We start from the raw sequence: 26,086 nt of genomic DNA, 5'->3' as shown, positions 1-26,086 counted from the left end.
ACCTGGTGAGGACCCACAGCTTACCGCCTGCCCCAATCCCGAGGCCTAGCACGTGTCAGGGGGCATCTCTCAATCCTCACCTGCTTAGAGTTGGTCAGGTAGAGCTTGGCTGCCAGATTGATGACCTGCAGCTTGACAATGTCCTCCTCTGCTGTGAAAGACTTGGCCATTTTCCTCAGGACGTCAGGGGCAATCTTGGGGACATGCTCACAGTACTCGCCGATGAGCCACAGGATGCTGGCTCGGGCCATGGGCACCTGCGGGTGTGCGAGAGGGGTCAGGACTGTGGTACGTGTGGACATGTGGGTGGGCATGTGGCCTGCCAGGGAAATGGCATTCCTCCCATCTGCGCTGGCCCATGAACTGTGGGGTTCTCTGCAAATGGGCCAGGGGGTTGGCGGGAGAGAGATTAAAAGGTGAGCATTTCCTGGGCAGCGTCTCCCTTCTTCCCTAGGGGTTCACTAGCATGGGCAGAACTTTCAAGCCCCAAAGTTAGTTCTGGTTTGGTTTACAAGACTGATTTTCTAGCGTTTTACTTCCAGGTTATTCTTCCTGAATCTTCAAGGAATGCCTTATTTGAATGTTTCAGCTTAGCAGTGCAACAGAAACACACGAGGGTTGTCAATCGGCCGGGCTCAGCCAGAGCTTCAGAGAAAACATGAGTGGTAGTACAGGCCCTGGAGTGCAGCGAGGGACCCGTAAGGGGAAAGCGAGTCTTGGGCAACACGTGAGGGTCACCTGATCCCCCCCCTTTCCACCAGCCAGACCTCTCAGAGCCAGTATGGAAGGTACGGAAGTTGATTTTATTAAGGCTAGAGTGCTTAATCACAGGGTTTTTAAAATCACAGGGAGGATGCTGGGATGGGAGGGAGAGCCAGGTTACTCCCTCACCTGGATGTTGTCTGTGAGCTTCGCCAGGTGTTTGATGATCTCTCCGTGCTGGGCGGGCTGCATCTGCAGCAGCTTCTTGATGACAACCACGGACTCTGCCACCACAAGCTCTGTGGGGAATGAGCGTGTGGGCCCCGCGGCGGTCAGATGGCCGTGCACAGGGGACGCACACACCCACAATGCCCCCAGGCCCTCGGCTCTCTTCCACAGCCCCCCTGCACTTCTCCAGTGGCCCCCAGAGACGTAGCAACACTCAGACGCTAACTGAGGTGGACGGACCGATGAACGTGCACTGTGCCCAGACAGACAGGCAGACGCCCTCGGCTCATCAAAGCTGGACACGCAGACAAACACTGACCGTCACGGTTGGACAGCAGCTGCACCAGGCCGTTGAGGCAGGTGTCACGGACTCGGCCTATGTTAGTTGCACAGCGTCCGATGGCCTGGATCGTGGCTGCTACAAAGTCCTTGTCCATGCTGCGGATGTAGGTCTGTGGGACACAACAGAGTGACCCCCTGCTGGCACTGACCCTCCGTGATTCTGCAGGCTTGGCAGGTGACCTTCCGGGAAGGCTGTCTCCCCTCATTCAATGACCTGTCATGCCAGAAACTAAACTCTGGGAGAGGGAGCAACACCCTTACCCATCATGCAGTGATTCCCTGGCCCAAAGCCAGCAGAAGGCCCTGGGAGGGGGTCTAAGACAACCGTTTCTCTGCTTCCGGCTCTTAAGAGAAGGGTGGCCCATCAGGACGACTGTCACTGAGCACAAGGAGCTGCAGGGCAACTCTCTTGGGTCCCTCTCCTGGAAGCTGGGCCCTGGCCCGTACCTGGAATTCCCGTAGGACAGTAGGGATGTTGGTCTCATTGGCCAGGTTGGTCAACACTTCCAGCTGCAGGGAGGCAGAAAATGGGCAGGGTGGCCAGTGGGCTTTCTGTGCTCTCATAACCCCTCATTCCAAACACACTTCACAGACCGGAAAACAATCCTACACACAGCCCTGAATCATCTTTAAACTGATGAAGAAAATGACAGATTGCGAAGCTTGTCCAAAATGCAGGAGGACCAGTTTGCCCCTTAAGTGGATTCCCTGACAGAGTGCGCTTATAGACAGCATGAGCATGTCACCTCTCCACCTCCACTGAAAACAAAGCCTCCTATTGCTATTAGGATAAAGAGCAACATCCTTACCATGGTCTATAAACCCGCATATGAGCCGACCCCTGTCTACCTCTGTTCTCACACTGCTCTCCCCCTTGCTCTCCTGCCCCAGTCATACTGGCCTTTTGTCAGACCTCTTCCTGCCTCAGGGCCTTTGCATATACTGTTTCTTCTGTGTGAAGCAGTTTCTGCCATTCCTGTCCCTGCATTTGTCTAGACAATTCACGTTCATTTCTCAGGCCTCAGCTCAAGCCTCACCTCCTGGAGAAAAGCTTCCCTGGTCCCCGACCAGATCAGGGCCTCCTACTCTATGCTCTGACAGCGCTCTGCACTTCTTTTTCTTACCTTACTTCTCAAGTGGGTTTTTACATTTGTTTTGTGATTAGCTCCTCAGTGTCTCCTCCTCATCCCGCTAAACTGTAAGCTCCAAAGGGCAAGGTGTCTGATGAGTTTGCCATCTCTCGTACCCCTAGATCTAGCTGTGACTGATGCATAGTAGATGTTCAGAGTCAGGATTGACTGCTGCTGAATGAAATTACTCAGTAATGAGGAGGCAGAGCAGGAATGGAATGTGGGTAGGGGCTCCTGACACTTCTTCTGTGGGTGTATGTTTGCCTGAGAGCCTGAGGGGGTAGATGTATGGGGAAAAGAACATTGTGGGTGGAAGACAGGAGACCACAGTGGGGGTAAAGGAGGAATTCTGGAGTCAGCAGGACTGACTCTGGGCTAGGGACTTGGGTCTACATTTTTATAAAATGGAGATAATGTGCGCTTCCTGAGTTTATTATGAAAATCGGGTTACTTTACATGTGAAAAGCGGCAGATGTCCAACACGTTTGAGAAGCCGAGGGCGGTTCCCTTCCCACTCTCACTGGCCCCGCTTCCTGAGCCACAGTGGCCACTGTGGGTATCCGAGGGTCGGTGGGGGTGGGGGTGAGGTGGAAGGGCGGCCTGCACGTCTGTCCATCACTCACCTTCAGGATCTTGATCTGGGTCGGGTCGGTTGATCTGATGTAGAAGCTCTTCAGGTAGGGCTCGAACATACCCTGGCAGGAGAGAGGCAGCCCCAGGGAGCTCCATCGCAGCCCTGGACCTGCCTCGTTTCCAGAGGGGCCCCAGCTCTCCTGACGCCAGGCGCAGAATCCTGCCGCAGCGCTGTCCTCCCGCCTCCCTCCCAGAGCTGACCGCGTCTTTCTTCACCGGGTTTTCCTCCCTCAGCGGCCCTCAGGATCCAGGCCCTGCTCATCCCCCTGCGCTTGGGGTACCCCTTTGCCACGCTCTGCACAGCGAAGGCATTCCCCGCCCTGCCTTTCCCCGGGGCCGCCCACACCCACAGGCGCCGCTCCTCCGACTGCGAGCGCAGGACGTGCTCACCCGGCGCTTGATGGACATGGTGGCCACGTTCTGGAGCACCACGTACTGCACCTCACTACGGAGAGGACAGGTCAGAGGTACCTGGGCCCCTCCACCGGGGCAAGCGGCAGCGAGTGGAGGGAAGGGACGTGGGCCAAATAGGAGGCAGGGGAGGGCACCAGTCCGGGGAGGGCAAGAATGGGGTCAGTACGGCTTGGGGGAGGGTTCGGTGTGGGACAGGATGTGTGCCCCCGAGGTCGGAGAAAAGCGGGGAGGGCCTGCCCACCCCTCCCGAAGTGGGCAGCACCCACTTCGGAGGCAGGTCAGCCCCCCAAGTGTACGGGCCGGGTCAGCACACCCACCCCTCCCCGTGTGGGCGGGACGGGGAGCCCCCATGTGAGCAGGGCGGGGCGGGGCAATGCCCCCGTGTGGGCGGGGCGGGGCGGGGCAATGCCCCCCGTGTGGGCGGGGCGGGGCGGACGCGCACCTGTGGCTGCGCAGCAGGCGCACGAGCGCCTTGGCGATGACACCCACTTCCGCCTTGGGCGCCAGGTGGAAGTAGAGCTGTGCCACCGCCATGACCACGGCGGCGCTGCGGCTCTGCAGCAGCGGCTTCGTGTTGCGCAGCAGCAGCCGGTGGTCGGGGTCCATGACGTAGGGCTTGCGGGCGGGCAGCGCTGTGGTGGCCGCCTCCTCCGAGCCCGGGCCCTTGGCCTCATCCTCTTCCGAGCCGTAGAAGGCTTTCTCCGGGTTCTCCTCCAGCAGAGATTCCTAGGTGGAGACGGGGAGGTGAGGGGAGGCAGTGGGCGCCTCCGCCCGGCAGCCCTCCCACCCACGCTGCTAGGGCCCGGGCCCACTCACGTTCTGGGTGGGGCTCAGGAACTGCGTGCGCGCGTAGCGGGTGAGCATGCTGATGATGACCACCTGGCCCCACTCCTCCACGTCGATGAGCAGGTTGCAGAGTTTCCGGTAGTTCTTGTGAATCAGGTCGATGCGCTCAGGGCAGACCTCCTCGAAGGCCATCACCACGCTGCCCGCCACCAGCTGGGGAAGGGGCAGTGGCAAGAGAGGGTGAACAGGAAGGGCAGAGGGTCTCTGTGCCGCTCCTTTCCACCACCCATCCGTGTGTGCCCATGTACACACCGTGGTCTTGTCGGCCAGAAGCTTCTCAATGACCTCGATCAGCTGGTCCTTCTGGTCAGAATCCAAACTGAAGTAGAAACGGTGAGAGGGATTTGCCCCTCCCCCCATCTGCAGCCTTCCCAATATCTGCCCAAACTGTGCTCACCACCCCCACCCCAACCTTATTGGTAAAGAGGTGTGAGCGGCCACCACCACTGTCCTCCATGTCTATCAGTTCCCCAACCCATCTTAAACCATCCAAAGTATAAAAGAAGGAGGGCAATCTGCAAGACTTAGGTGGGCTGGGGGCTTGGGCACCACCCTCCGGAGGAGCGAAGGGCTGGGTTGGGGCATACCTGTAGAGTTTAGGGATGGCATGAGCAGCTGTTTTCCGTACGTAGGGTGACATGTCCGAGGCAGCTTCCTTGATGGCCAGCATCATGATGGGAACGATGATGGGCACCCGGATGCTAGAGAGGACGCGCAGGGCACTGGCACGAATCAGCTGGTTGGGGTCCTAGGATCAGAGGTGAAGGCAGAGCCCTGAGAGAGAGCACAGTGGCCTGATGGGAAAGGCTACGCCTACGGAACTTACTGTCTCTAGCTACCAGCAGTTCTTGCCTCCCTGACTCCCTGAACCGTGTGTGTGCGCTAGGGACCTGGGAGGGTCCACTTGAGGGAACTGACTCTTCCCCCCCCCCCCCCCCCGCCGCCACAGAAATCGGACACCGGAACAGTTGTGGCCATGGGTTGCTTCACTTTCAGGAAGAGTAAAAATCTTATAGAATACCTAAAGTTCCTGAAACACCTCTTGGTCCTTGGGGGGGGGGGAGTTGGCGGAAGGGGTGTCTTTGTATTCATGCCAGAGGTGACTGCCCGCAAATTCAAACTGGCCTCCTTTCCAGAGTTCATTGTTAACACTCCTTTCCCCAGCAACCTCCCGGAAGTTGCTCTTCTTCCTCTTCCTCCAGTGTTTAGAATAGAGAGGTGCAGAGGCCCCTTCTCTTTGCTCCCGTTGCATCCAATACACATCCAGGGACGCGCCTTAGACACAGTACGTTGCAATCATGGGAGAGCACCAGCACCAGCTGTAAATTGCTGTGAATTTTAGAGAATGGTGGACAACGGGAGAGGTGCTGGCACAAATAACGTGTAGATGACTCCCTGATGTTCTAAAACGGGGAAAGAAGATCCACGAAATGACAGGGCACGATGATGGTAATCCCTGTCAAAATTCTAGAACTGATTTTTAAACACATGGTTTAGAAGCACTTATTTAAAAAGCAGGAGTCTGTGTTTGTTTAGAGTCAAATCATATCCTAGCTACTGCTCTAACCTATTTTTCCCCTTTTATTTGGAAACAATTATGGATTCACAGGAAGTTACTAAAAAACCATTTTCCTTTTTGATAGGGTAACTAGACTGGTCGATATTAACACTGTGGATCTCGATTTCAGCAAGGCATTGGTGAGAGTCTCGTAGCGTTTCCTGGCTGGCCATTTTTGATGCAGGCTTTTTGTTTCACTTAATAGGTAAGCATTTTAAGAGCAGAACTCATGTCTAGTTTGTCTCTGTATCTCCAGAGCCCTTTGCACATGAAAGGTGTTAAGAAATTTTTCTGCTATTGAATAAGATCCTTTCTAACAAGATAAGAAAATGCCAGCTGACTGTATAGTTAGGTGGATCCACAACTTGGTAAAACAGTGTACTTGGGGAAGGTTTATTAGCAGATTGGCATCAGCCTAGAAACATGATACACCATGGGACTCAGTCTGCTGCCCTGGTCTGTGCAGCTTATCAACATTTTGGAGGAAGACACAAAATCAAGAAGACAAGAATTAAAATTTAGAATCACCCGGAGTTGGACGCTGGGCTAAACCAATAGAATGAACTGTAAGAGGGTTTCATAGGGGATTCAAGGGACCAACTGCATTAAGACAGCATGTAGGGAGACCTAGATTATCTGACTGCCCACTGGAGGTTTGTCTGAATTGAGGCAACCACATATGTGGGCTGCTAAGAAAGCAAACACAGTCTCAGCCTGGGTTGAAAAAAACGGGAGAATCCTTGGTGGAAATGAATGGTTCTCGTGTATAAGTGAGCCCAGAGTCATTAACAATAGAAGGAAAATGAGTTTTAGAGGAACACATATATCATCTGATACCATTTACAAAACAATATTATATATTATTTAGGAATGCATAAATTAGTAGGAGAATAAATGCATGCACATGAATGATAAACAGGAGAAGATACACAGGGGGCTTTGGCTGTTGATAAATTTTTCATTTCTTACGCTTGGTATATAGATATTCACTATATTGTTCTTTGTGCCTTTTGTGAGTCCAAAATAAATTTTTAAAAATTATAGATATGCAGGTTTTGATAGACTACAATGCGATTATTGCTAATAGAATATAATGGTTTCAAAAAGAAGTAGTTGCAGCGAAGGAGTGACATCTTGGTCACTGGGCATGGTGGGTCAGATATGTTCTAGAGCAGAGGTTGGGATGCTACAGCCCTCAGGCCAAATCTGTCTCCTGCCTTTTTTTATCAATAAAAACTTACCGGAACCCAGCCAGGCCCACTCATTTATGGTTTCTTACACACTTCAAGGGCAAAGTTGAGTGGTTGCAGGGTTGAGGCTATGTGGCCTACAAAGCCTAAATTAGTGTCTGGCAGTACATAGGAAAAGGTTGCTGACCACTGTTCTAGAGAAATCATTGCATTGATTGGACTAAGGGGGCTCTGGTTTTCTAAAAGGGGAAAAGGGACAGACTGTAAAGACTGCAGGTACATGTGCAAAACTCCTAGAATGATTCCTATAAAATGATTTAACCCTGATTCAAATCAAAAGATCAGTTGCCCATCTAGATAGATCAATCCTATGGTTCTGACTTTAAAAAATTAGCCTAGCATGATACGCAGCGCAGAGATACCCAGGTGTTGCGGGTGTTTGCCAGTGGCCGTGCTTGCTACCCCGTCTCAGAGGAGCAGACCTTGTCGGCTTCTCCTGCTGGCCGCAGCACAGTGACCCAGGGCTGCGCCCGGATCTGGGCAGTCGGTTCTCAGGCTGCTCAGCAATGTCCAGAACCAGCTGGACATGACAAGGTGAGCTGGGCCCTTTAGGGACGCTCTTACAGGAATGTGAACTAACCATGTGGGAGACTAGGGGAGTTAATGGTTGTAATCTGTGCTGGGAATGCTGAAAGGAGAGAGAACAGAATGGCAGTGATACTGGCTTCTGCATCCTTGAGCCAGACCAGCCAGAAAAGCGCGTGGTGGAGACCAGCACGCAGGCACGTCATTTGCAAAACAAAAGGTGACAATATTCAGTTTAAATAGTATGAGGGGATTCAGCCCCTGCCCCATTCTTACTGCCCCTTCCCTTAGGTGACTTCTTTTCTTTTTTTCCCTAGGGAGGGGGAGAAATGGTGGGGGAGGGACAGAGGCAGATGGAGAGAGAGAATCCCAAGCAGGTTCTCCGCTGAGTGCGGAGCCCGACGACGTGGGGCTTGATCTCATGACCTGAAATCGCGAGCTGAGCCGAAACCAAGAGTCAGAAGCTCAACTGACTGAGCCACCTAGGCGCCCCTAGGTGATTTCAGTTTCTACATGCCTCCCAGAGCCTTTCAGTACAACAGACGTGATCCAGTCTCTAAAAGTGGGTATTTTGCATTCACTGGGGCATCTAAGACAAGTCAACTACTTCTGGTGCTAAACCGAGGAACTATCAACCTTGGGGGCGCCTGGGTGGCACAGTAGGTTAAGCCTCGGACTCTTGGTTTCTGCTCAGATCATAATCAGGGTCCTGGAATCAAGCCCCGCATTGGGCTCCCTGCTCAGCAGGGAGTCTGCTGGAGATGCTCTCTCCTTCTCCCTCCGCCCCTCCCGCTCATGCTCTCTCTCTCTCTAAAAAATAAATAAATCTTAAAAAAAGAAGAAAGAAGAACGATCACCTTGTTTCAACTCTAGAGGAATGACCTGTTGTACTGAACTCACTGGAAATGGACAGTCATGTGTTTATGGCGTCTGCGCTGACTTTTGAACCCAAACCCCGTGTCTGAGGCAGCTCTCCTACAGGGTAAACTTTGTTGTTTTCCTCTGGGTAGAGCTCATTTGTTTTCAACAAACCCTTTTGTCCTCCGTACCAAGTTCCAAAGTCATTGTTCTCCACAGAAACCCAGACTAGGAGCCCCAGCTGGTGCCAAGGCTGTGACCCGCAGAGGCAAGGAACCAGGTCAGCCGTGCCCTCACAGAGTGCTGTCTTAAGGAGGTGGACTTCTGCCTGGTTGTGGGCCACAATTCCTTTACACCAGTGGGCAAGGGAGCCCAGGGCTCTCCACGTTCAGGGGCTCAAGTGGTTCCTGTTTGCGGCAGCCATTGCCACAGGCTCCTCAGAGGAGGAGGGACACGGTCTCTGGGCCCCCACTCCATGTCTCATGCCCCTTCTGAGCTGGCCTCCCCCCTCTGAGGGTCCCGCTGGTGCTCTTCTCTGACGCGGGCAGACCCTCCCCACTCTAGGCAGGTAGGAACGGGCCTCCAGGCTGTTCCCCCAGGCACCGGCCTCTCCCTGGGCCTGCGGCTCCAACACGGCGTCCACAAGCCCCAGGCGCCAGGGAGGCAAACTGCGACCTCTGACCTTGAGGCCTCGTTGGAAGGTGGAGATGGACAGCAGGGCCAGGTCCTGTTGCTCTTCGGCGTAGCGCACCAGGTACACGTAGACAAGCTTCTTCACCTGCGGAGAGTGGCTTTCTCAGCGGGATTGGTGGCCCCCCCATGAGATGAGGTCGCCTGGCTGGCTGTGGTCGCGCGGACGGATGCTTCCAGTGCGAGGAGAGCGTTCCCAGTGTGCCCCGGGTCCTTCACTCAGACCCACGTCTGGTTCAGGGACATACAGTGTTTTCTCCAGAACTGAGGGCATTCTGGGCAAGTCAGGCCCCCGGGGGCTGGACTGTTCTCTTCCTCACCCCAAGCAGCGGGAGTTTATTCCCGATGGAGGTGGGCGTGAGAGATCCCTCCCCGGGGGGTGCTCACCTCTATGTTCTTGCAGGCCACGTTCTTCACCACAGCAGGAAACAGGTCTGAGGCATTCTTTCCCCGGGCGATCATCTGGGTGATGGGGTCAAGGGAGGGGGAGGAAAAAGGAGGAGGCCCACACTTATTAGGGGAAGGTCCACAGGGAGCCAAGGAGAGCTGCTCTTTGATCCCTGCCCACCAGCCCTCCACCCCGAAGACCCCCTTCCCCACTCACCGCCACAATCCTCTTCATGGCCTCCAGCTTGAGGGAATCTTTGTTGGTGTCTAGCATCTCCTTCAGGTCGTCATGCCTGGTGGGTGGGGGAGACAGAGGAGGTCAGCAGAGGGTACGAGGGTGGGGGTGGGGGTATCCATCAGGAGGAGCCAGGCAGAAAATAGTGACATGGGCAGGGGACTTGGGGTCGGGAGAAACGTGGGCCAGCCCATGGTACGGGTTGAACTGGGTCCCCCTCAAAAAAGATAACGTTGAAGTCCTAACCCCTAGGACCTCAGAATGTGACCCTCTTTGGAAACTGAGTTGCAGCAGTTGTAATTAGGAGGAAGTCACACTGGAGTATGGCTGACATAGTATTTCTGGTGTTCTTCTAAGAAGACAGCCATGCGGAGAGAGAGACACAGGGAGAATGCCAGGTGAAGACGGAGGATTGGAGTGATCCACCTACAAGTCAAGGAACACCAGGGATTGCCAGGAAAACATCAGAAGCCAGGAAGGGTTGAGGAAGGATCCCCCTACAGGTTGCAGAGGGAGCATGGCCCTGCCGACACCTTGATTTTGGACTTCTAGCCTCTGGCTCTGTGAGACAATACATTTGTCGTCCTAAACCACCCGCTCTGTGGTACTTTGTTACAGCAGCCCTAGGAAACCCGTACAGCTGGGGACCTAGAGCCAGAAGACATGAGGAAAGGTTTGGGATGGGAAAGGTACAGGCCCCGCCCAGAAAATGGCCAGTTGGAGAGATGGGAAGGATCTGGATCCAGTGGAAAGGTGTTGGTGTCCAAACAGGAGCAGAATGTCCTTGCCCCAGCCCAGGTGTGTTCCCAGGCCCGGACTCCACAGACTGATCTAACTCCAAGGACTGGGGGGGTCCCAGGCGCTCCAGAATCGACTGAGATGGCCTCACCACAAAAGCCAGAGCTATATCACTCAACATTCAACAGTGACTCCAGGAAGTTGTAAAACCCTCCTGGGAGAAATAAATGAAGATTTGAATACATGACCCCTTGCACACAGCTGAAGGGAACAGAGGTAGTCCTCAGGCCAATACATAAATTTCATGCAATGTCCAATGAAATTTCAATGAAGGCATTTTGTCAGACTTCCTAAAGTGGCAGCAAAATTTGCCTGGAGAAAAAAAAATGAATAGGTTAAGAATTCCAGAGAATAGTTTGGGGAAAGAAGAGAACAATGGAGCAATGACAGACAACTTACCCTCTAGGAGCTCCAAACACCAAACAATGACAAAAACACCCTGATACCAGGTTAAAAATAGAAAGTCAAAGGTCACAGGAGGCAATTTCATAAATGGATCTAAACTGATACATTAGGAACAAGTAACTCGCTAGTGGAAGGAAGAACCCTTTCTTAGAAGGAAGAACCCTTTCTTCCCGTACATAAACGTGGCTAGGACACCTCCTCTGCAGCAAAGGATTGAACTTGTCCACGTGTCTCGGACCAAAATAAACCCCACATCTGCAATTAATCGTGAAATGATTTTTAAATACGGAAGTGGAAGGGGAAATTTTTATTTTCAAGGTCATAAAATTATCAGTAACCACATGGCTAAGGTTTAATTTTTTTTTTAACTTTGGTATATAAAACTAAATTTAAAAAAGAAACAAATAGGGCAACTGTATTTGTTTGCTAGGGCTGCCATAACAAAGTACCACACATCGGGTGGCTTAAACAACCTAAATTTATTTTCTCACAATTTTAGAGGCTAGAAGTCTGAGATGGTGTCAGTGGGCATGGTTTCTTCTAGGGCCTCTGTCCTTGGCTTGTAGAGGGCTGTCTTCCTCTGTCTGCACATGGTCTTCCCCCTGTGCATCCTGTGTCCAAATTTCCTCTTCTTATAAGAACACCAATCAGACTGCTTTAGGGCCCTAATGACCTCATTTTAACATAATCACCTCTTTAAAGACCTCTTCTCCAAATACAATCATATTCTGAGGTACTGGGGGTTAGGACTTCCACATAGGAATTTGAAGGGGACACAATCCAACCATAATAGCAACAGAAAGGAAAATATTGGGGATATGGCAAATAAAAATTTAATATTCAAAATAAAGTACTGATATCAACTTAGGGTTTATATCCAGCATTCACTGTTAGGGCTGCTGCAAGCATATCCACCATCTGCTTGCCCCTCCAAGTAGACATAGCCCTGAGCTGTTGCTCCCCATTCCATGAGTGGAGTATAGTCTGGTATTCTTTGGCCAGGTACCCTTGTGCAGTGAACAACCTGCCCAACCATACTCAGAGGTCTAAGGGCTGGTGGTCAAAGAAGTGAACAGAGAACTGTGAATAAACTCATAGAAAAAACGTGTCTATACACAGCTGATACAGCTGTGGGACAACTACAACTGATGTGCTCATGTGTTGCCAAAATGGTTCCAAAATGTGGTGAGCAGCTGTGTGTGGGGTCCTGCACAGTTCTCTCATCTCCCAGATAATACTCTGATAACCCACAGCTTTTGCCCCAGGCAGGAGAACCCAGTCTAGAAAGGTATCACCAATGGGAGAAATTAAAAAGCAGTGAAACGGGGCGCCTGGGTGGCTCAGTCGTTAAGCGTCTGCCTTCGGCTCAGGTCCTGATCCCAGGGTCCTGGGATCGAGCCCCGCATCAGGCTCCCCGCTCCGCGGGAGGCCTGCTTCTCCCTCTCTCACTCCCCCTTGCTTGTGTTCCCTGTCTTGCTGTGTCTCTCTCTGTCAAATAAATAAAATCTTTAAAAAATAAAAAATAAATAAAAAATAAAAAAATAAAAAGCAGTGAAACGTTTAGAAACAATAGAAAATCAGAAATCAGAGGGAGCAGTGATAGCAGGGATGAGCGTGACGGTGGTCACAGACGGGCAAATGTGAGGCTGATGCTGAGAGATGAGTAAGTGACGAAAGCTCGGAGGAAGAGAAAAACCAACACGGTACACGCCTAGTCCTCGGGCTGCATCCTGCAGAAAGGCCCGACACGGTACACGCCTAGTCCTCGGGCTGCATCCTGCAGAAATGCCCGACACGGTACACGCCTAGTCCTCGGGCTGCATCCTGCAGAAAGGCCCGAGTGCCTACGTACATTCAGAAAGGACGGGCGCAGTGCCAAGAAATGGATGTTCCAAGGGATTTAGGAAGTGTCTTTCCTGAACAGATTTTCTGATGGAAAGCGAAGTAGAAAGATGATGTTTTCCAGAACGCAGAGGGCTTGCTAGCTGTCACGTGAAGGCAGACGATGTCCAGCCCCAGCCATGTTGGTCTAAAATTCTCTCACTTGGGGGATGCCCCCCCAAATGAGAGGATCCTCTCACTCTCCCAAACACAAATCAGGTGGTCAATTCCTAAGGGGCAGAGCTCAGGACAGCGGGGGTATAGAAAGAGGGACAGACCATGCAGCCGGGCCTGGGCAGCACCGGGGCTACGAGGAGAATGAAGGCCAGGCACCACCATCCCCAGTGGACAAATGCACACCACTGAACTGCCAGGTTCCTCCACACATACACCACACAGTCAACTCACCTACACACCCCAATACCCCCACCAACACCAGCACCATCCACACGTACCACAGACACTCCCATATCTCCCCCACAGACACACCTGCACTCCAGAGACATCCTCACACCCCCACAGACACACCTGCACTCCAGACATCCTCAGATCCCCACATCCCCACACCCTCACAGATACACCCCATAGATATATCCACCACCCCAGACACATTTGCACCCCCAGACACATACAGTCCATATATAAACCCACATATGCCCACAAAAAACCCCTGCAGACACACACCCACAGCCCCCAGAGAAACCAACAGTCACAGACACATACCTCACATTCAGACACTTCCCACAAAAACACTCTCCACACGTAAGCCCACACATCCACCAACACACACCTCATCTACACATCCCTAGACACCCGCAAACCCACACACATCCCCACAAGACCTCTCCGTTCTCCCCCACGCCTTCATCTGGACACGCACAACCCATGCAATGCACCCCCCACACGCACACTCCCCCCCCAACACACACCACGTACACAGATACCCTTTGGACTAAACTGGCACGCTGGTCTCATTCCCCAGTGTCCAATGGACTCCTAGTTGAGATTCTGGAGGATGAATTTAGGCTTCTAGGATCAAATACACGCAGCCTCATGGATCCTCCGGCCTCCTTCTGAGGGGTCTGCCTGCGGTGACCTCACCGGGAGCAGTCGGAGTTTGCCTGTCCTCTTTAACTCTGGGCGTTCTCTAAAGCACACTTCCTCACACCCGGGTGTCCTCACTGCTCCTAGAAATGCCACAGGCCCCTGTCAAATGCACACGCGCCGGGGCATCGCGGCAGCGCCCGCACTACCCCCACGATCCCGGCCTGGCGCCTACTCTCCAGGCCCTGCAGGCTCTGGGCCCCGGCACAGGGGAGATGAGAGAGCAGGGGGACTGTGGGGGAACAGTACACAGAGCCCAGGCAGGGCTGTTAAATGCCGCCCCGGGTCCCACGTCTTCACGGCACCAGCTTGTGTGCCCAAGAGCGAGAGGAAGCAGGGGACACACAGCGACGCCCCAAAGCCAGGAAACACTAGCCTCCCGTGGTCAGATCGCCTTACACCGCATTCACTCTGACCCCTGGCCTGGCTGAGGGCCTCTCCAGCAGGCCAGCCAGGGCGCGGAACGCGGCACTGAGGCCAGACGTGCTCACCTCCCCCGATCCACACCTTCCTCCCTCTCCTCGCCACCGGAATCCCGAACTCTGAGCCTTTGCTCGTCTCCAAACCTCCCCCAGAGCCCACTTACCCAGGACCCGGGAGGGGGATAGGCCAAGATGGGGCCACAACACTATTGTCCTCCCCAGGGAGCTGCTGGAGTTAAGCCCACCCCCCCATACCTTCAGCCCCCACACTGTGCCCCGACCTGCCGCCCCGCACCCTAAATCCCAGCCTTGTCCTCCTGAGGAGCTGGGACTTGGAGGAGCCTGAGCTGAGGGCAGCCACTGCCCACTGCTTGTCTTCCCGGCGTTGGGGTGAGGGTCCCTGGGAGTTCCTCTGTACCTTAGCGGCTGGCTCTGGCTCTGGCTCTGGCCAGGCTCTGGGCAAGGTCCTTCCAGAGACGCTTCCGGGGATGTGTCTTCCTCAGGGGCCTGCAGCCACCGCAGCTCCTCAGGCTGCAAGGCCTGGTACCAGGGCGGGGGCCCGCCTTCAGGGGCCAGCACGGGGCTGGTGGCCTCCTGGTCAGCCCCACAGGCCCCTCTGCCCCCTGGCCTCCCCACGGCCCCCGGGAGCTGCAGGAATCTCTGCATGGGGCACCAGGTCCTGCTCTGAGATGAGACTGAGCTGACCGGGGAGCTGGGGATGCCTGTCGCTGTCCTAGATGGCCCGCCCCCGAAACTCAGAAACCAGACACTGGCAGGGAAGGAGGCTCTGGTTTCCTTTGCACTGCTCAGAAACAGGACTCAAGAGGGGATGGAAGGTAGGGACTGGGGACTAAGCCACCCCAATCTCTGGCCAGGGGGCGAGGGGGTCAGGGGAGAGCTGATCCAGACAGAGGTGAGGGATGCCCTCCTCACCTCCACTCTCCGGCCACATCTAGATCCCTGCCTCCCCAGAACTGCTCTTCCTCAGAAATCCAGTACACCTCCTGCCCACTCTGACCCGAACCCAGAGCCAGTTCCTCGATTCCTTCCTTCCTATCAGCCTTCTCTGATCTCTACTTCCTCCCTCCCTGGCCCAGGTCCCCCTGGCCCATCCCTCCAGCCGCTCTCTTACTCACACCTCTGGCCCTACTATCCAGGTTGCCGCTACCCTGCCACCCTGCCAGGAGTCGTTGGCTCTATTCGCTGCATTTCAGACCCCCTCCCTGTGCCTCAAATCCCCACCCACAGCCTTGCTCTCCTGCTCTTAGAACTTGGCCACCTGCTTCTCACAGAAAATGAAAGGCCTCAGACAAAATCCCCTGCAGCTCCCAAACACCTGCCTCTCCTCTCCTCCTGCCCTCCACCCCCTGGGCAGCGATCCTCCTCAAAGCCGGCTTGGTCTTCCCACCCAGCTCCATACGCCTCCGCCTCCGCCTCCGCCTCCGCCTCCCCCTCATCACCCAGGGGGCCCTGCGCCTTCAGTTCCCTTCAGCCTCCCCCACACTGCTGGCTCCTTCCCACCAGCAGGTAGACTTGCTCTTCCATCCTGATAAACAAAAATAACAACACAAATAACACAAACCTTCCTGAACTAATGATCTCCTCCAGCAACTCTTCTTTTATTCTCTCGCCTTTACAAACTTTCGGAAAGCAAATTTCCCATTCGCTGTGTTTTATTTATTCACCTCTTATTTGCTCCTCTACTCACTTTCACCTGGTTTTAGACGCTGATAAGAATTGAGGGCTGAGGGGCCATGATGTCCGCAACTTACATGGTTCAGCCAAAACTATTTATGGCCAGAGGGTTATATAAAACAAATATGGCACAATGTCAACAGTGGTTGGATCTAGGTGGAGGGTATTCATGTATTCCTTGTAGCACACACCCAATTTTTCTGTATGTTTAACACTGTTCATAGTAGAATGTTGGGGAAAAATAATCTAGCTCCCCGTCTTCTGACTTTGCCAGACTTGTCCCCCAGGACAGGAGGTGGGGAGTAGAGCAGGGTGGGGTTGACCTGCTCTTTGTCAAACCAACGGTCATGATTTCTTTCCCTTGTTTGAGTTGACCTTGCTGATCACTTCCTCCTTCTCGAAACCACATTTTGTTTTCCTTCGCTCTTTGGTTTACTTTTTTCAGTCACCTCGAAACACTTTCCCTCTGCATTCTGGTCATCCCTAATGTCTGTGTCTTTAGGGTTCATCTCTGTGAGCTGTCTGAACTCATTTCATATACTCTCCCTGGGTTACCTTAACTTCCTTCTGTGGCTTTGATTAATACACATATGTTAATAATCTCTCCTGGAACCCAAATCCTAAGATCCAGCTACCTCCCAGGCTTGAACATCCCTCAGAGTTTATAATTTCAGCCTGTCAAAAGCAGGGTTCCACATTATTTTCACCAATTTTCTTGTAACCCCTTTATTTCCAATCACTCTGTATGGTGCCACCACCTATCCAGTTACAAGAAATAGTAACCTGAGTATTATCCTTATCTTCTCCCCCCAGTTAATCATCAGGTCTGTGACTTCTACCGCCTCGACCGTCCTCACATCCTCTGCCCCTCCCACGGGCTAAACCACCCTCATGTCTCCCTCCCCCAACTTCAACAACCCCTCCCTTGTCTCCTGCTCAAACCAGCACACCCCCAGTCTCTTCTCCACAATCCAGCCTAGAATCCTTCTAAAATGCAAATCTGCTATCACCTGCTCAGGACCCTTCAGCTCCTTGGCATCTTCCCACCCTCATTTCTGGTCGCTCCAGGGGCTTGCACAGCGATCCGGGCCATTATTGTATTATTAGCACCTACAAAACCTGTGACCTGGCTCTCCATCTCCCCACCTCCCTACACGCTCCTTCCTCTTCCTGGAACACCCTCCCTCTCCCCTCTCGCTGGCCTCCAGGACCAGGGACCAGCTGCTCACATTCCTCCGACGCTCCCACAACATGGATTCTCCCTCTGTGCTCCCCTCTAGAGCAACTAGAAGACGAGGACCAAGGGCCGTCTCAGATGCACGCCTGTATTCAGTCACTAGGATGAGAACGGACACAGCAGCCCCTTACAAATGCTTGTTTCAGGATTTACCAATAAACGAAAGAACCAACGAGTGAGCCAAAGGTGGGGGGAGGTGGGGAGAGTGGGAAGTCCAGGTGGGGCTAAACTCCAGGGGCAAGGAGGGAAGCGGGAGTGTGTGAGCGCCGGCCGGATGGGAGATGGGGGCGCGAGCGTGGGGCCAGAATGAGGGAAATGGATTTGTAGGAGGGGCCGGGCCTGGGAGGTTCCGAGGGCACACACGCAGGGCCGGCCTTCCCAGACAGGCCCCAGGCTCCAGCTCACCGACGCTGACCCCTCCCCCGCGATCTTCTGGAGCCCGCTCGCCCCGCGCAAAAAAGGCGGGGAACCTGTAGTGCAAACCCACGAACTGCAGGCACGCCCGGGGCGGGAGGGTCGCCCCCCCTCCCCCGCCGGCCTGCAGCCCCTCCCCGGGTCCCGGCTGGGCCCCGGCGCGGGGGACGGGGGAGCCCCGGCCCGGCCGCCGCGGGAGGGGGGGGCAGGGCGGGCTTCCGGTCCGCGAGGCCGGGGCGCTGTCCATGGTGCCGGCGCGCCGCGGCCTCCCTCACCGCTTGTAGTCGGAGGAGAAGATGCCGCCGCTCGCCGGGTCGTGGCCGTACTCGGGCTCCCCGGGGCCGGCGGAGCCGCCCTTGTCCTCGCCGTAGGCGGGGGCGGCCGACATGGGGCGGCCGGGGAGAGCGCTTCGCCGGGCCGGAGGCTGGGGCCGAGGAAGCGAGCGCAGGCCGGGCTCCGCAGAGGCCGCAACCTGCGCGAGCGGAGGCAGGGCGCGGATTTATCAATCAGGGCTGCGTGGAGAGGCTCTTAAAGGCACCGGCGCCTGCGGAGCGGAGGGCGTGTCCGCGGAGGGGGCGGGGCTGCGCCCCAGGGTCTGGCCCCGCCCACGCCCCTCGGAAATCCCCGCCCCCTTCCCCCTCCCCGTGAGGGATCCTCCTGTCCTTCAGAGGGACCCAGACTCCGGGTCCGGGGGTGAGTGGAGGCCTCTGGACTGAGGGTGGGACAGCCTTCCGGGAGAGGCAGAGCGCCTTCCCTCACCCTCCCGACCACAGGGTCTCAGTGGAAGGGCCTCTAGGGGCACCGCTCATTCCAGACACAGCCACGGATGCTCCCCCGAGCGGTGGAAGGAAAGCCGGGGACTGAAGAGGGGGCTGTGTTACAGTGCTGGGGGTCCTAGAGCGGGAAGGAGGCACAGCACACCGGAGACCCGCTTCAGAGACCAAAGACGCTCTCTCTCCCAGCTCCATCTTTCCTACAAAATCTGGGCCCCTTGGATATGTCTTGGTTTCTCACCAGGAAGCCAGGGGCCTTCCTGGACGTGACAGAATTTAAGGAGGTTTGGTCCATGGGAGGAGCTTGCAGCAGGCTGCAGGCAGAGAAATGGAGACTGAATAGAAGGGACAGTGAACCCCGAATTCATCTTTACAAAACAGTTTAATGACCATTTCTGAAGCCCCCATGCACACTCAGGAGGACCTAAGATCACACCTAGTCCACAGTCAAATTCACGTCCACCGACACCTAGGGAAGGAAGGGAGAGAGGGAAGAGGCTGGGTTAAGGTCTGGTGTGACAGCCAGGACTCCTGGATCATGTGAGGCCTCCAGCTCAGTTTCCAAGGCCCGAAGAACCCCCAAGGAAAGACGGCCTGGATCTAGAGAGAGTGTAGTGACCAGGTTTTGGGAAAGGGGTGAGATCTAGTTGGGCCCGACTTTGGGGCATCGGGTTGGATGGCTGCAGTCTCTTGGCTGGGCTTGGAGGAGGAGGGGAGGAGGGCTTGACTTGGAGAGCCAGAGTTCATAGGCCTGAGTATTGATCTATAGACTAGGATCCCAATGTCTCCAGAACCAGAATTGTTGGGCCTGGGTAAACGGACAGGGCCCAGAAAGATGGCTCCATAGGTAGGTTCCAGTGGGGGAAAGGAATGGGGGTTAACAAGCACCAGGGCAGCGCCTGGGTTTGGAAGTTGGTAGACCGAAGGAAATAGATGTGCCCAAGACCTGTGAACAGGGGCCTTCCTGGAGTGGGCCCAAAAGAGTTTCAGAGAAGTGGAACGTCGAAGAGTTGGCAGGCCTAGTTTGCTTCTGGGTGCTTTGGGTCTGGCAGAGTGAAATGGATCTTGAGTTTGAGGAACAAGGCCTGGGCGGGAAGGGAAAGTATGAATTTTGCAGCACATTGGTTAGCTGCATTTGTTAACTGGCTCCGGAGGCGGAGGCGGGGTGGGAGGTGGGGTGGGGTCGCGCATGGGTAACTGAGCCGCACCGAGCTAATAGGACTGCCATCTATTTGCAGGGTGTCCAGGGTGGGCCCGGGGCGGAGCAGACGCAGCGCAAAGTGCACGCAGTTGCTGCGCGTGGGGTGATAGGGGGGCGCGTCCATGGCCTCGCGCTCACGGCGCTCCTGAGCCGCGCGGTCAACGCCGCCACCACGTCTACGCAGCAAGACGTGAACGCAGCGAGCGACAACGCAGCAGCGGGCGCTGCCCCTGTTTGGATACAGTGCCTTCGCAGGAGCACAGAAACGCGCGAGATCCTTGGCCGGCGACGTTCCTGCCTGCAGGGATGGCCCCAGCGGGTGCAGATCAGAGCCAGGTTAGGTCCTGTGACCCCAGCCCCGTGATCCTGCTTCCCAAATCTCCCAGGACCTGGGAGATGGTGCCCAAGCGCCCTTCTTCAGAGACCCGCACCTCCAGCCTGGGACCTGCAGTTTTCATTCTCTTTTGCCGCACCCACTGGTGGCGCAGGGCTGGGATGGGCAGCCTCTCTTCGCAGACGAGGGCGGGAGTCTCAGCTGGAGATGCTCACCTTCAAAGTGGATGATCTCCCCGTGGCCGCAGTCCAGGCCTACGTGGGCCCTGCACCGGCGTCCAATGGGGCGACAACAGCCTGAACAGGAAGAGGTCTCCTGGCTCAGGCTCCTTGCCCTCCAACTCCACCGCCTCGGAAGTGCTGACCCAGGAACGCCTCAGAGAGGAGGAACTTAATGGTGCTGACTGCCCCCCTCAGGGCCTAAGGGGAAACAGGGACCCGACCCCTGGGCGTTTGCGCAGGCCGGGACGAAGGGGGAGCCAGTTCCTTCCCCTGGGCATCGGGTCAGCTGGGCCTCCCGGGGCTCAAGGAGCCCTGGCCTGGGGCCAGGCTTCACTAGCCCACCCGCGCCTCCGTGTGCTGAACTCCAGAGGCCTGGACATCACGGATAAACCCTGCCTGAGCCACCACTAAGAACCCCTCAGTTCCCAGCAACTGGGACGCCCTTCTCAGCCAACGTTTTCTTCTCATCCTGAATTCCAGCCTTCCCATTCTCTTCCCCCCACCCCCAGCACCCCTTCCTGAACCATCTCCCATCTTGCCATTCCCTGGAGGCAACACCAGGGACTTGCATGTACCCGAGTTGAGCAGAGTCCTGAAGAAACAGAAACATGAGTGACATCTGGACCCAAGGCAAGCATCTCCTCCCGAGACTGAGTGGACTAAGTCCCCTCCAACAGCCTCGGCAGCAAACATCTATTGAGCAGAGGCTCATGTGATGCTTAATACAATTCTACAAGAGAGGTACAGTATCCCTGTTTGCAGGTTAAGGAAACTGAGGCTGAGGTTCTCCGTTGCCAGAGTGCACACAGCTCTGGGTCTGGCCACCTTTACCTCCCTTTCCTCTATAAGGAAGCAAGAAGCCCCTTTAGTTCAGGTTTGTACTGTCACTGGGAACAGAGCGCTCTGGGGACTTGGAAAGATGGCCTCCTGGGCCGTGCCGGAGATGTGGTCGGAGACAGTGCCCGGGAAAGAAGGTGAAAATAGGGCCTGTTGAGCACTGACCAACCCCAGGCTGGCAGAGGACCTGGGAGAAAGAAGCGGCCCACCACCCCCCGGGGTCTCTGGGTATCTTTGTTGGAAGGGAGGGGCTTGACTCCAGCGGATTTGACAGCAGATGTGCACATGAGGAGCGGGGCTGCCCAAGCCCGAGCGGCAGAGTGCTAACCACTGGGTGCCTGCGTCCCTCCCCATCCCTGACACTCGTGTGGCCTTCCTGGCCTTCATCTACAGTCTCCTCTACTTACTCCTGGTGAGTCTTATTTTCCCAGACTGGAAGCTGTGGGAGACTCAGGTGAGTCTCACAGTTTTGCCTGGAACTTTCCAGGTTTTAAAATTGAAAGTTGCACATCCTGAACCCAGGAAAACCTGGATGGTCACCCCCTTCCACGTCCTTCGACTTCAGGAGACCACAGTCATGTGCACAGCCCTTTGGCCTTTGGTCATGCTCTCTGGCAATACACCAAGTAGGGAGGGCACCTTGCTTCCTGCTTCCTCCTCCCCCCCCCCACTTTATCATTGGGCCAAGTCATGGTCACAGCTGTACCCTGGGCCTGTTGGGGCAGCAAGCATCCCACCTGGGGAGAAAAGACAAGCTGAGGACTTCTGCTCGTTACCTGGGATGTGAGCTCATCTAGAGAGAAAAAAAACCACAAACCAGCAATCACCACCTGGCTGCTGAGGGGGCAGCGTTCTAGCCCTTGCCCTTCCACCTGTATTGCCCCGGGCTGTGTGCTCTGTGGTGGTGGTGGGGGGGGGTGCTGTCGATGCATGGCTGTGAATTTGTTTGCCCCTGAGTCCGCAGTCCTGAACACAGGACTGGGAGACCGAATCCTGGCTGAGTTACTTCCCTACATGGGAAATCACATACACCACTTCCTCCCTGTGGGCCTCAACTTCCTCATTTGTGAACTGGGGCCAATACGCTCCGAAGGCTGGGCATCACAGGCCCATTGTGAGACACTGAGAGCTCTTTGTGAGCGGGACAAGGAGAGACGGGCAGTGTTTGTTGCTCTTTGGTCTCTCCTGCATGCAGTTAGGCATCAGGGGAAGAGGGGTGGGGAGAAGGCCTCTTGCCCAGCTCAGAGGAGAAGAACAATGGGCCCTCAGAGGCTGGCTGCCTCCCTGTGACCCCTGCCCCAGAGCTCTGTGGGAATCACCCAGCTGGAAAGGCCCTGGTGAGCAGGACCCCACCCGACTCTTCCTCTGAAAGTTCCCAGTGGTGGTGGGAGTCGTGGGGCACTTTGGCCACCATCAGCCAGGCCCAGGAATTTGAGTCAGGGTCTGGATGAGGTGTCCCTTCGGATAGAGGATCTAGGTCTACATGAGGCGCTCCATCCATAATTATATCTTTTGCCAAAAAACTGTGCTAGAGTCCCATTTGGTGCTGTTATCGTTCCCATTTTACAGACAGGGGAACCAAGGCTTGGAGAGATTACCAAGGTTACAAGCTCGTAGGTGGAGAAATCAGGATTCAACCCCAGGCGGCCTGGTCTAGTGCCCTTGACCTTAACCACTGTACAGTACTGCCTCTCTCATGCTGCTAGCACACGAGTGTCCCCCCTCCCCTGGACCCCACCACCAGGAAGTACTGACCCCTTGTATCCTTCCTGACCTGGAGAAACAGCCGCCCTTCCCTTTGGCTTTCATTGAACCAAGCCACCATTTTCTTTGTAAGAAAGGAAAAGCTGTGAGCAGCACAGGACACAAAGCACCTGTCTCTTGTCACTGTCCTGCCTACTCTACTCCCCTGGGGCTCTGCTGGGGGCCTCAGCTTTTCCTCCTTTCACCCTAAGGCTTTCGCGGGGACAGAATGATGAGGGTATGTGTCAGGCAGTCTCTCTGAGGCCCCTGCAGGACCTCAATCCAATGGGGTCCTGTCACTGAGTGCAGACGTTGTGGGGCCATTGTGGTGGCCCTTGGTTCTGTGGCTCTAGTCTGACCTGAACGTCCAGCCCCTCGCATCCCCCTTCAGGCTAACCCCCGACAGAGTTCCTCTGTGGGAAGCAAGGGTCTGGGGTTACCGCCCTCAGCTGTCACCTTCAGTCAGAACCAGGGTTGGGGCTCCCTATTGGGGCAGACGAGGCCCTTCCCGTGAGCCCCCAGCACACTCTGCTCTGCCCCTTCCTGCCCTTACAAAAGGTTTGGTCACCCCCTCCCTCTTGGCACAGCGTAACCCCACCTGAATCCCAGCCCCCAACCCAAGCAGCTTACCTTGCAGTGGCCCCACTCCGCACCTTGCTAGGTGCTCTCCTTCTGTGGCCAGAGCAGGGACGACAAGCTGTCCGTCCCTCAGGTAAACAAGGAAGCCAAGCAGTAAGCCCTGGGGCCCTGTCTTGAGCATTAAGGCTTAGAATAGTTGATAGCCGCACTCCCTCCTAGCAGCTCTGGGGGTAGGTGGCAGCCAATGACTGAGGCTGGGGTCCAGGGTGGGTTATTGGTGCCTCCCACCCTCTCTCTCCTTCCTCCTGTTCCGCCCCTACCCCCACAGCTGTGCTTGCTCTCTGAATCCATACTTATCCCCTCACTGGTCCTCTAGGGTACCCAAGTGCCTCATCCCCACCCTATTGTGGTCTGAGAAACTCTGTATTCCCTTTAAACGTATTGAGACTTGCTTTATCAACTAACATATGGTCTTTTTGGGTGAATATACTAAGTGCATTTAAAAATATTTATTTTGCACATTTGTGGTATTCTAGAAATATCAATTGGGTCAACGTGGTTGATAATATTCAGATCATCTATGTCTTTACTGATTTTTTTGTGTAGTTTTTCTATCAGTTGTTAAGAGAGGAGTATTAAAACTTCCAACTGTGATTGAGAGATGGTCTATTTCTCCCTTTAACTTTTTTGAGTTTTGCTCTGTGGATTTTGAAATGGTATTATTAGATACATAAACGTTTTATGAGTGTGATGTCTTTCTGATGAGTTGACCTTGTATCGTTATGAAAATGTCCTTCCTTATCTCTGCTACTACATTTTGCATTGAGGTCTATTTCAACTGATGTTCTGCTCCCTTTTGTCACGTTCTTTTACCGTCCTATTACTTTCAGTCTGTCTCTTTATATTTAAAGTGCAGCTCTTGTAGACAGAATATAGTTAAGTCTTGTTTTATTCATTTTGGCAATCTCTGCCCTTAAGTTAAACTGTTTAGCCTATAGATATTTAATATAATAATTGATATGGTTGGACTTAGGTCTACCATTTTTTTTTTTAATTCTCCTTTTGATTTTTGTTCCTTTGTTCTCCCTTTCCTGTCTTCTTTGAACACATTCAAGTATTTTTTTAAGAATTTCATTCTGGGCGCCTGGGTGCCTCAGTTGGTTAAGCGACTGCCTTCGGCTCAGGTCATGATCCTGGAGTCCCGGGATCGAGTCCCACGTCGGGCTCCCTGCTCGGCGAGGAGCGTGCTTCTCCCTCTGACCCTCCCCCCTCTCATGTGCTCTCTCTGTCTCTGTCTCTCACTCTCTCAAAATAAATGAATAAATCTTTAAAAAAAAAAAAGAATTTCATTCTGTCTACTGATAGTTAGCTCTACCTCTGTCTTAATTTTGAGTAGTGTCTCTAAGTATTGCAATATACCTACTAAACTTTTCAGTTTACTTAGAGATAATATCATACAACTTCACGTAAAATGTAGAAGACTTGTAAACATACGGGCCCATTTACCACTCTCCCCTGCTCTATCCTTTATGCTGTATTTGTTATATATAACTACATACTTTATAAACCACCAGGTAACGTTATAATTTTTGCTTTAAACGGTCCTATCTTTTAGAGAAAGAAGACAAAAATAGTCTGTTTACCATTTCTGAGCCTCTTCATTTTTTAAAACTGAAGCATGCTTAACATACAATGCTATCTTAGTTTCAGGTATACAATAAAATGATTCCACAGTTCTGTGCATTTCTCAGTGCTCATCAAGGTAAGTGTGCTCTTAATACCCTTCATCTACTCCATCCATCGCTCCAACCCCCTCTTCTCTGGCAATCACCCGTTTGTCGTCTGTATTTTTTTGTTTGTCCTCTGCACTCATTCACGAAGGTCTGATTTTCTCTGATATAATTTCCCCTTAGCCTGAAGAATTTCCTTCAGCATTTCTTGTGCAGGTCTGCTGGCAATAAATTCTCTTAGATGATTTTTTTATCTGAAAATATCTGTATTTCATCTTCATTCATCCTATTGGATGTAGAATTCTATATTAATGATTTTTTTCTTTCAACACTTTAAAGACCCCCCCCCCCTGCCAATATCATCTAACTGTCATGGTTTCAGGTGAAAAGTCAATGAAAACGCCAATCATTGTTCTCCAGCATGTCATTTGTTTGTCATCTTTGGCTGCTTTCAATATTTTCTCTTTCTCTCTTTCCAGCAGTTTGATTGTGATGTGCCTCAGAGTGGTTTTGTTCACATTTATCTTCTTGTGGTTCCCCGAGATTTTTAATCTGAATTTTGTCTTTACAAAAGGTAGGGATTTTTGTTGTTGTTGTTGTTGTTGCCATTAATTAATCACATTTTCCTACCCTGTTTTCTCTCTCCTCTCCTTCTGGAACTCCAATTAATGCCATCACCTGAATATTGTTTGATAGGTCATTTTTTTCAATATTTTTTCTCAGTCCCTTGACTGAGATGTCTCTTGATATTTGATTTCACTGACCCTTTGTTTGGACAACATCAATTTGCTGTTAAGCTCACTCACTGAATTTTTTTATTTTCAGTTCTAGAATTTCTACTTTTTAAAATAATTTTCTTTCCTCTGTTAGGATTCCTCATTCATGTATCCATTATAACTTTTTCTTAAACTCTT

General features: G+C 53.5%; 1 protein-coding gene across 3 annotated transcripts in view; it reads right to left on the bottom strand.

The window, feature by feature from the left end:
• The window catches only part of AP3B2 (adaptor related protein complex 3 subunit beta 2), a 31,583-nt gene extending 13,311 nt beyond the window's left edge, over positions 1–18,272 (bottom strand). For 2 of the 3 annotated variants that reach the window (XM_025893207.2, XM_025893208.2), the window contains exons 1-14: positions 18,030–18,272; positions 9,781–9,856; positions 9,564–9,638; positions 9,169–9,264; positions 4,883–5,043; positions 4,548–4,614; positions 4,266–4,448; positions 3,892–4,175; positions 3,426–3,480; positions 3,026–3,097; positions 1,720–1,782; positions 1,250–1,382; positions 892–1,001; positions 81–257 (exon numbers count right to left, since the gene is read on the bottom strand). In XM_025893207.2, the coding sequence (XP_025748992.1) occupies positions 81–257; positions 892–1,001; positions 1,250–1,382; positions 1,720–1,782; positions 3,026–3,097; positions 3,426–3,480; positions 3,892–4,175; positions 4,266–4,448; positions 4,548–4,614; positions 4,883–5,043; positions 9,169–9,264; positions 9,564–9,638; positions 9,781–9,856; positions 18,030–18,142 (1,665 nt within the window). In that variant the 5' untranslated portion in view covers positions 18,143–18,272. Of the gene's footprint in view, positions 1–80; positions 258–891; positions 1,002–1,249; positions 1,383–1,719; positions 1,783–3,025; positions 3,098–3,425; positions 3,481–3,891; positions 4,176–4,265; positions 4,449–4,547; positions 4,615–4,882; positions 5,044–9,168; positions 9,265–9,563; positions 9,639–9,780; positions 9,857–14,826; positions 15,774–18,029 lie in introns of those variants that run through there. The other variant, XM_073882192.1, reaches the window with a different exon arrangement.
• Between the last annotated feature and the right edge of the window lie 7,814 nt (positions 18,273–26,086).

This window comes from Callorhinus ursinus, unplaced genomic scaffold, assembly GCF_003265705.2.
Source record: "Callorhinus ursinus isolate GAN/ISIS: 27379988/994484 unplaced genomic scaffold, GSC_fseal_2.0 scaffold45, whole genome shotgun sequence".
Taxonomy (NCBI): Eukaryota; Metazoa; Chordata; class Mammalia; order Carnivora; family Otariidae; genus Callorhinus; species Callorhinus ursinus.
This window is presented reverse-complemented; position numbering and strand designations above follow the sequence as displayed.